Source organism: Nicotiana attenuata, unplaced genomic scaffold (assembly GCF_001879085.1).
Source record: "Nicotiana attenuata strain UT unplaced genomic scaffold, NIATTr2, whole genome shotgun sequence".
Classification (NCBI taxonomy): domain Eukaryota; kingdom Viridiplantae; phylum Streptophyta; class Magnoliopsida; order Solanales; family Solanaceae; genus Nicotiana; species Nicotiana attenuata.
The window spans coordinates 239,192-250,127 of NW_017671561.1; the positions used below are offsets into that span (position 1 = coordinate 239,192).

General features: G+C 39.5%; 1 protein-coding gene across 2 annotated transcripts; it reads left to right on the plus strand.

Annotated features, from left to right (window-relative positions):
• Positions 1-6,901: 6,901 nt before the first annotated feature.
• On the plus strand, positions 6,902-10,201 carry LOC109208995 (nucleolin). 2 transcript variants are annotated; one of them, XM_019372165.1, is made up of 3 exons: positions 6,902-7,185; positions 7,404-7,585; positions 9,506-10,201. In XM_019372165.1, the coding sequence occupies exons 2-3, from the start codon at positions 7,454-7,456 to the stop codon at positions 9,980-9,982; spliced, it is 609 nt and encodes a 202-aa protein (XP_019227710.1). In that variant the 5' UTR covers positions 6,902-7,185; positions 7,404-7,453; the 3' UTR covers positions 9,983-10,201. The 2 variants fall into 2 exon arrangements, with proteins under 2 accessions (XP_019227710.1, XP_019227709.1); XM_019372164.1 differs by having other exon boundaries at positions 6,903-7,185; positions 7,420-7,585.
• The last annotated feature ends 735 nt before the right edge of the window (positions 10,202-10,936 follow it).

A 10,936-nucleotide genomic window follows, 5' to 3' on the forward strand; every position in this document is an offset into this window, starting at 1 on the left:
GAAGCAAAGGATCAAAAGATACTATAATAGAAAGACCAACCTTCGACACTTTGGAATCGGGAACTTAGTTCTACGTAAAGTTACCCTTAACACTCGAGACCCGAATGAAGGGAAACTAGGCCCGAATTGGGAAGGACCGTACCAAGTCCTCGGAGTTGTTGGTAAAGGATCTTACAAACCTAGCACAATGGAAGGTGAACAACTGCCGAACAATTGGAAAGTATCGTTACTCAAATGATACTATTGCTAATGTATGAATGTATCTTTTTCTGTCCATTCAAATTTGGAACTAACTTATTGTAGGTGTCGATCGAAGCTATCGAAGGCACCTTTTTACACGAAGGCCTTAGGTTTTAAAGCATGTGTTGCACTCTTTTTCCCTTAGATCGGATTTTGTCACAAATGGGTTTTACAGGCAAGGTTTTTAACGAGGCAACAACTATATGCTACCTAAGGAGAACTCAACAGTATCCAAGGCTTCTTTTCTAATCAACCTTTAATACTGGGGGGCATCGCCTCAGAGGTTATATTTTTTAGGAAAATACTTCATGCCTAAGAGGGCCTCGATAGGAAAACTTTGTAATGGGCCAAACGGTCAGATGAACCGTGTCCATATAGAATAGTCGAGCCCCGAAGGCAAAACATGTACGCATGTATCAATTATTTGAATAAGCATTCTTTTTATATCAAAAACACTTTGTGTCTCAAAGAAGTCTACTATTATACGAGCTCTACACTTATAATCCTACGGGAAATGGCTCAAGAGCCAAAGCACGAATGCAACCCTGAGATACTCGGGGACTGTCATCGACAGTCAACACACCCGAGTCATCGAGAACTCAGACTCATAAGACCTCAAAGAGGCATCCCCTCGAAACAAAGTCCAAGGACAATATACTCGGGGACTAACTTTTCGAACAAGTTCGAAAGGTTATCGGGAAACAAGTCCAAGTGACATACCCGAAGGCTACGACCATATTAAAGACTATAGTCATATAAAAAGTCTACGGCCGAAATAATGCGGCTCAGAGACGTCCGACTTCCGCTATAAGTTAAAGGCCTTCAAACACTTTGAAAAAACCGGTTAAATCAGGCTACCCTCGGCAAAAGCAAAATATAAAGGGCTTCGATAAATTCAGCCCTCGAATAATCTAAGGGCTTCGATAAATTCAGCCCTCAAATAATCTAAAGAGTTCGATAACATCAGCCTTCGAAAAAACCTCAAGAGGTTTTCGACTATGTTTACACAAACAAAATTATTAATAAGGTTCCGATTCGTCGAATCTTCAAAAAATCTAATGGGTACAAAAAACACATACTAAGGCATAATTAAATTTTCACCAAGTCTTTTAGCCGAAAAGAGGGAAAATATATAGCCATTCTAGAGGCCGAATCGGTCCAACTTAAAGAGTCTATGGGCCGATACGAAAGAGCCTAAGGGCCGATCTAAAAGAGCCTAAGGGCCAAAATATATAGAGTTCGAGACCTTGCTCTCACTCAATTCGGACTCAAAAGTCCCGATGTCCCGAGCTCGCATCAAATCAATTTAAGCTTAGCTCGAGGATTAACAAAAGCCTTAAGGGGTATTATATTGATCAATTAAAAACCTAAGGGTTTATTATGTTCTGGGTCCAAACCAGTACTCGAACTGATCATTTGAGTTATGCAATCGAATTTACCACAAATAAGGACAAAATGAAATTCAATACAAGTCAAAAATGAGACAAAGAGATCCTTTTGTATTTCCAAGAGATGATTACAAAAGATATTTACACGAGGGGTACTTGCACAAAAAAAAAACACAAAAACAAAAAGAAACCTAAAGCTACTTGCGAGCCATATCTTCGGCAGCTACATCTTCTGGAGCAGCATCTTCGGGAGCCGCGTCTTCAGAAGCCTCCTCCTCGGGGACGTCATCTTCTCTCCTCCGCTCTCGGAGCCACTAGCTGAGTCATCCTCATCATAAAGCAAAACGGCAACCTCTTCTTCTAAAGTCTTCTCCCTTTCAATATCGGCTGAGAGATCGAAGCCGCCAGCATGCACCTCCTCGAGGTTCTCTCCGAAACTGTCGCTTGGCGTGGTCAACTGCACATGATAACTTAACTTTGGTCGTAGCAGAGATCTCCTTTGCACGGGCATTAGCTGCTTCAGCGTCGGCTCAGTACGAAGATATAATTGCCTCGGCATCAAATTTGGCCTTGGCAAGCTCAGCAGCGGATTTAGCTTTAAGCTCCTCGTGTTTGCGGCCTCGAGCCAGGCTCTCCTCCTTCACACTTTGAAGCTGGCATTCGAGTGAAGTCAGCTTCTCCCGAAGAGTATCTTTCTCATAGGAAAGACTGTCCATGCCTTGCTTCCACCCCAGGGTCTCGGCCTCCTTCATCTTGAGCTCCTCTCGGAGCTGCTCCACCAACTCGCCCTTTTGTTGAAACTGCAAAGTAAAAGTGTTAGTAGACTGATCGGACAAATCCATAACAAAACGTTAGAGGGTCTATTACATTTTCAGTAAGCTCGATTTGTTCTTGGCGAGCCTTTGCCAGGTAGGCTCGAAGATCGCTGATCTCCTCCTCTTTCTTGACATAGAGGATTTTAAGACCGTCCCTCTCTTCTGATATTTTCTTAAGCTCGGTCTCACATCGATCAAGCTCAGCTCGAGACTTGGAGAATGCTTCTTTATGGATCACAACGACCTTCACAAAAAGGGATAGTTCAAACTCATAACAACAAGGATAAAGCACAAGCGTAATCTTAAAGGACAGAAACTTACTTGTTTGAAGAGCCGACGAGCCTCATCGAAAATAAAAGAAGCATCTGGGTCGGGGCCATCCTCGATCCCTACGAGGCATTCTCAAAAGATATCATGCCCTTCATGGCTTGTCCGCATATTGGGAGTTCTCATGTTCCGAGCATCTCGTAATTGCCCCTTGGAGAACTCAGGAACAGGCGGCGAATCATCCACATTGATTACCCCAAGTGATCCACTCAGGGCATTCTCTTCTATTTGAAGGGGCTCGGGACCGGGCCCCTCGATCTCACCTTCCAAATGACCTCCAAGACAACGTGCCTTTTTGCTGTCCGATGGCTCGGGGACTTTGCTCGAACTTCCCTCGGAGATTTCCTCAGTTTTAGAATGAACCGCATCAGCTGCCATCGGTTCGGCGGACTTCGAAGCGTTAGTGCCTCCTCTTTTACGGGCTACCAACAGGCAGTCGTCATCTTCTTCTCTTTCTTCCTGGTCCTGATGGCGTTGGGCCGTTTCTAGAGATAAGGCCACAGTATCGGCCTTAGGTTTTTGAGCCGCGCTTTTCTTGGGTTTCGGGGGATTTGCAGGCGACCCCTTCTTTCTTTACTTTTCTTTGGAAGGCTTTGGGACCTCTTCTTTACCAGGCGGGGGCCGCCGCATAGCAACAGCGTCTCCGAGGCCTGCATAAAGACGAAGTAAGTCTTTCACTGAGAAACACAAGTAAACAAACAAGAAATCTCACCGTGGGTTTTAGCCTCCCATCGACCCTTGGCCAGGTCACGCCAGTAGAGCTCCACATATAAAGAAGTAGATGCCAGTTTTCGGACCCAATCTTCGAGGTCTGGGACCGCCCCAGGAAACCAAGCAAAAGCTGCACCATCGGAAAGGGGTTAGATCGAGAAAAACATAGAATCAGGAAAAAAAGGGAAGCAGGGTATAAAGTGATCATCGATAAGCATGTACTTACGTTTCATGTTCCATTCCTCGGGAACGACATCCTCTCAGCAGAAATCAGGCCAGAGGTCTTGATTCGGACAAACCGGCTCATCCATCCTCGGTCTTTGTCCTCATCGATACTGGAAAAGAGAGATTTCGAGGATCGGTGTTGCAGCTTTATCAGGACACCTCGATAAAGACGTGGACTATACAGCCTAATCAGATGGTCGAGGGTAAAAGGCATCCCCTCGACTTGACTCGAAAAGTATCTGATCAAATTGACAATTCGCCAGAATGAAGGGTAGACCTAGCCGAGCGTCACTTGGTATCGTTGGCAAAAATCAAGGATAACTGGATCAATGGGACCCAGAGCTGGATCTGCGGAACCCAGCGTGAATGTGTAGGTATACACGCTCAAGTATCCCGCTTTATGGGTAGTAATGTCCTCTTATGAGGAAGGAATCACCACATCTTTGTTATCCCAGTTGCAATCCTTCTTTACCTGCTCAAGCTCGTCCTTGGTTATCAAACAGATGTATAGAGACATGGGCTCACATCGGCCTGGTGTCGATATAGGTTTTTCAATTTTGAAATCAGATGTTATTTCACACGGCGGGGGGATACATTCCTCGATACGAGGTGGCACCACCGTTTTACTTTTGGCCGGTCGCGATGATGAAGAGGCCTGTTCTTTTTGCGGAACAGATTTAGATGTTTTGGCCATTATGGTGTAGAAATTCAGAGAGAAAATGAAGTAAAGGAACACTAAAGAGAAGGATGAATTCAGAGAAGTCGAAGGAGCTAATGAAATTTTGAAAACGATTAAAGAAGTAAAGTTTGTGAAATGGTGAATTTGGCCTATTTGTAGAGGCTACTCAAGCGTATTGGGGAAGCCAAATAGCCGACCGTCAGCCGCCTCCAATTAATGACGTTGGAAACTGCACGAAAGCGACCTTTCAGTCACTTCAGCTGCTGACATCACGAGATTGACATAAGAATCGAGGCGTTGGAATCGAGGCTATGGAGCATCGAAGATCAAATCGTTTCTTATCATCCTATTCTAAGAAATGCGGGGACTATCTGTATACGGTCGGAATTGTATATCTACGATCTATAGGCTCGAGGGATTGTCATGAGCCCGAGTTCAGGCAAGGTAGAGTTCGAGCTAGAGGGATTAGATCCAAGCTCGAGAACAAAGTGCAATGCTCGAAGATTGAAGCATGATGTATGCCGAGGCCGAGTATGCTTGACCTCGAAATTGTACCGTTACGGATTTGTAACAAAATGAGCTAGATTCATGCCACGTCCCCAAGATCATGGCGCAAATCCCGGAATAGAATTGTACAATTCCGTAATAGGCGGTTAGACCGCCGTATCAAGAATATTCCTTACTGTAAATAGAAATACACCTTATTTAGGGTTCCCCTATTATATAAAGGGGACCCTAATCATTTGTAACATCATCTCATCATTGGCAAGAATATACTATCCTACTTTTCTCTCTTACTGTTCATCAGAATTGTCCTTTACATTTCTTATTCTTACTTTATTGCTTTTAATCCATCTCAAGGTCATTAAGCTCGAGGTCACTACTGCTGAGTTACATTGGTTTGATACACTTGTTTCTTTCATTTCAACTTCATATTTTTTGATTATTAATTGGTACTGAACTAAATTACATATCTTTAAAACCACAAATCAAATTTAATTGTTACTCGTATTTTCGAGGTAAACATAGTGAGAATTCGAATTGTGGTATGGGTGGCAATAGTGGAAACGTTGTGCTAGTAATTCTGTAATTACGTACATCTACTGTCTCCGACTTGATAATCTCTTGTGTATGTAATTTCGGTTCTGCTTTCCTCATTATAGACTTCTTGATGGGCTAGTTTATATTCATAGGGTTCAGATTTAGCTTAGTATTATTTATAGGGCTAATCTGCTCTTTAGTACTTAACAGTCAAGACTTCCAATGAAGGGTACATCAAGAGCGTGGTTGAAATTCAAAAATAGTCAAATTTATGAATGGTAATTGAAAAATAGCTATAGTTTTCAAAAGTAATCGAAATTTAGTTATTTTTCATATAAAGACATTGAACGAAAACACTGTTCAAAATCCGAAATATATTCCAGCATAATATACTAGAGTTCGAATTTTTTACATGTGAACTTCCAGCATAATATACTAGAGTTTGAGCATAAAATACTGGACTTCCAGTATAATATGCTAGAAATTCATACACAAGTGCTTCAATCTCCAGTGTATTATGCTGAAACTTTTCGTGTGCTGGAGTTCCAGCATAATACGCTAGAAGTTCATACACATGTGCATCAATATCTAATTTATTATGCTGGAACTTTTCGTGTTGCAACAAAATAGTGTCTATTTTTAATGACTTTATAAACGCTAACTATTTTTCAATTACCAGTCCGAAAACTGGCTAGCACATGCTATTTGGATAATTTTTTGCAAGCTTATTTTGTTGTGTTTAACTGACCATTTGATAGTTTGTAAATTCTTTGTATCTCTCTCTCTTCGACTATAACTCATAAAATATGTTTTATATTTAAGAATTTCATGACATAACATGTAATTATTTAAATACATTGTTATGGATTGATAGTGAAAATAAATTTCTCTTCACATTATTTTCTTACACAACTTCGATAACATTCATCAATAATTTATTTACTTATATTTAATCCATTTTAGTGTTAATTAAAAACTGTAAAAAATTCATATAGCTTACGCTTTTAGCAGAAGTTAAAACCAACAATTTTCCCTTTTATTCTGGCACCTTGATTATGTCTTTAGGAAAATGGAAGAAATATCATAGTCTCCTTTAATTCGAGCATCTATAGTAAAGTCTAAATTTGTAATCTTAACATTTAATTTATCTGAGCCATTGCAACCACTGAACTACCCATTGGCCTAGAAGAGTGGGGTCTTCTATTACCGTCGAACACCATAAATATAGTTACTGATGATGTAGATATAGTTAAATAAAATGAATGAGAAAAGTATTAACAGAACAAAAATAATCACGATATAATAAAATTCAAGTTGTGACACTATTATTTGAATTGTTCATCTTGAGCTGCCGAGCTATATTAATTTACAACATTTACTAACAAAATTTGGAATTTTAATAATTTTATCCTATTTACGACGCCATAATTTATAAACTCTTAAACTAAGACCGAAACTTGTCAAAAAAAAAATTCGGGCAGGCTCAACCGCCTTGATATTTTCAGAGAAAAGCACTGCCCTAACTGCCCGAACCCTTGTAGAGAGATTACGGGCAGCTTCCTCAGTAACCCCCTCCCCTTCACCCAAACGCTCCAGAACGAAGAGTCCTCTCTCTTTCTATCACAATCTCTTGGTCTCTATTGATTCTCTGCTTGATCGAACGGTCAGAAATCAACGCTGCTTCTAATCTGATTTTTTTCATCTTTTAGCTTCTAAAACTCTCCGATCTGCTTTATCCAAGCTCAGATCTATTTCTCTGGTAAGTTTCTAGCTCCAATTTGCTAAATCTTTTTCAACTTTGTTTTTTCACTAGATTTCTTTTCAGAATTAATTAATATTTCGAAAAAATGAGCTCTGAACAACAGTTGACTTCTGTCTGTCTTCTTCTGTTGCAACTAATAGAAAATGATTTTTTTCTATTTACCGAGTTTGTTTAAGAAATTGTACGGTTGAGATTAAAGCATAGTTTGGATCAAGCGGTGTGTTATTGCAGGTGGTGGTTGGTGTATTTGTGGCGAACCTTACCGATGGAGACTAACGGTGGTTCAGTCAACGTCGCTGTAATTAGTCAGAACTTGCTATCCTGCGCCGGCGAGGCTTTGGTGGTTTCGCTAGTAGTATCTATGATAGTCAAAGCTCAGGTTCTCACACTCACCCAGGTATTGACGTTGACTTCAGACGTCCCTTTTTTTAAAGTGTTCTGGTGAATGCTAACTTGCGCCTATGGTTACTTTTGTTTATTCTGTTATATATTCTCCAGTACAGAGTTTCCTGCTAAAATGAGCCGTACAGTTGATTTGTAGATTTTTTCTTAACGTACGCCGCCCTTTTTTTAAGTGTTTTGGTGTACGCTAACTTGTGCCTATGGTTACTTTTGTTTTCCTGTTATTCTCCTGTATAGAGGGTTCTGCTAAAATGAGCCGTATAATCGATTTTTAGATTTTCTTAACGTGCACCGTCTCTAGATCTACTCGAAGTTAGGGTTAATAGCTTAGAGGTCCTTTAGAGCTGATCAAATTGCACTACTGGTCTCTATGATTTTTCATTTGTTCTTTTTTCTTTGTTTTGGGCCGGGCCAGGTAAAGCCAGGCCCGATCCAGGTTGGTTTGGGTTTTTGTTGGTGAGCAATTGATCTCGAGTTTTATGGAACAAACGTTTTAAATTGCCAGTGGTGTTTTTTTATTTTTGTTTTTTAATGATAGTAGTGTCTGTGCATAGCATACTGTTGTGATTATGCTATCCTTGAGCTGAGTGTCTATATGAAACAACCTCTCTACATGCATAAGATAATGGTAAGTTTTGCGTTTACGCTACCCTCTACAAACCCTATTTGTGGGATCATACTGGGTATGTTATTATTTTGTCCGTGCAGTTTGTGTGCAACTTGACTATTCCACCTATTACCAGGTGCTTTCTATCAGTACAGATACCCTAGTAACTCCTTAAGCATTTAATTTACTCAATTTTTGCTAGAAAGTTGCTTCATTTTGGTAGCTGGGTAGAGAAGATAAAAATGCAATGAAAATACAAGGAAGAATATATTGAAGTTTGGAAGCTTCAATTTTTGTGTGGTTGGTCACATCAATCTAACTCATCTTGAGGTCCAGTCGAGAATGGAATAAGTATTTTTGTGAAAAGATGGTGTTGGAATATAATCAGACTTTACTGTCTTCTACTAGTTATGCTATCTGCAAATATCAAAAGCCAATGGACAGGTAGGTCTGAGACGAGATGGGCCTGAGAGTCTGACCCATTAGAGGATGGATCCATAGAATATGTTGGTTCTGGCCCAATTAAGAAATCAATCTGGGTCCAGACATCAGATCTGGCAGAAGCTGGTAAATAGGTAATCCCTTGCGATTGAAGCATAGTAGTAGTAGTTGTTGGTCATAGTAGAACGGTCATATTTTTATCAGTTTATGTATTAGATTGTTAGACTATATAACTTTTCAATTAATTTCAGGGTTAATTATTTTGGGATTAGTTATCCTGTGATTGTTATCCCACTCTCTCATATGGATAAAATTAACACTACAAATTCTGGGATAACTAATATCGGGATTAGTTATACCGCGATTTTATCCCAACCAAATGTGGGATAAACTCATCTCAAATTTAATCCCAATTAATTATCCTTTATTCCTCGTATAAAACGAGCCCTTAGAGTGTTCCTTCGGCCTTTGGTAGTATGTCAACTCAGATTAAGCAACACTAACATGTCAATATCACACATAAGTTTTATATGGCTAGTGTTTACGTACTCAACTCGGTGATCATGTGAATATTGAACATACCAAAATAAGGAACAATCAAATAATTATTTTTTTTTAAAGAAAAGCAACCAACTAATGTTTGATGGGATGTTTTTCAATTTGAGATTGTATTGATTTGATATGTTTCTGGTATAAATTTGAAGATGAGTAAAATAGACCTTTGAAACCCCTTAAAATAGAATAGGTGTAGGTTATATACAATACCCTTGAAACTTTTATTTTCATACAGTATATTTTCTTTTTCTTTTCATGGCTCAAACTGGATGACTACAAGCTCAGATAGTCAATTTTCACATTCACTTTCAGGACTACTTGAAGCTATTGACGGACAACCCTAAAGTGCGAGGTGACCATCCCACATCTTGCCCAAGCAAGCCGCTTGATGCGGAGAACGACAGTGATGAAGACGGAGATGAGGATGAGGATGAGGATGAAGATGAAGATGAAGATGAAGATGGAGATGAAGATGGTGAAGGTGAGGAGGACATTAACCCCAACAACAATAAGAGTGCCTCCAAGAAAGGTCCGGAAGGAGGTGCAGGTGGTGCGGAAGAGAATGGTGAAGACGAAAACGACGAGGGAGAAGATGAACCCGAAGGCGACAATGACGACGACGACGATGATGAAGATAACCCTGAGGATGATGATGAGGAAGATGAAGGCGAGGAGGAAGTTGTAGAAGAAGAAGACGAGGATGAGGAAGACGGAGAGGACGAGGAAGAAGAAGGGGAGGATGAGGACGAGGAAGAAGAACTTCAGCCACCAAAGAAGAGGAAGAAGTAAACTACCCATCACTATAACTCCAAACTCTCATAATGTGCGCAACTTTGTACCCTAACAACTGCCTATACTGGCATACGAAGGTGTATTAGTTTGACCCCTTCCTGTACTTTATTCTGTTTCTTACACCGTTAGATTACCTTAGAACTTCGAGTTATGGCATAAGTGGCACTCTTAAGTTCATGATAATGGTGATTGACAAGCCAAGGTGTTTCTGCATTATCTTCGTGATTTCAAGTCATAGTCCAGAAGATTATGAACTACATCCAAATCAATTGTCGAAAACTTGAGTATATTATCAAGAACAAAATGTTAAACTGCACAAATCTACCAATTTTCATATTGTCCTCTTACTGAAAACCCCAAATTTTTAGCCACCTCAGACAACTTCCACTAAAAAGTCAGGATTGTATTTGACAATATTGAGTAAATTTAATCGAGGAAAAAACTTAATTAATCCTTTAAGTATGGGCATAGGAATATTTTTGTCCTTTATCTATACTAGTGAATATAAAACATCCTTTATATTTGTAAAAGTGGACAGCTTTGGTCTATTCTTAACAGAGTTGTTAAAACTAACGAAAATTTTCTTTTACGATGATAAGTGGCAATGTGGAAGATGTAAACGGGAATTTGCTATTGAGAAGAGAGAATGATACTTTTGATCTTCATAATTTCAAGAATGATATTTTGGCTAATGCTCAAAGAATTATTCTAAAATAAATTATTCTTCTTCTTCCGGGGATTTTAGGAGGAACGGCGGATGAAGGAGATACCTGTAAGTGTGAAGTTTTAAATTATTTACTTTTTTAATCTCTTTTTTGTTTTATGTTTCTTCTCAACTAAAATTGTGAAAGATATAAAAAAAAAAAAATTAAAGGTTGAATCTTTAATCGACGAAATTTAGTTTGACATTTATGTAATCCAATTTTCCAAGAGATGCGAGCTATGATCTAT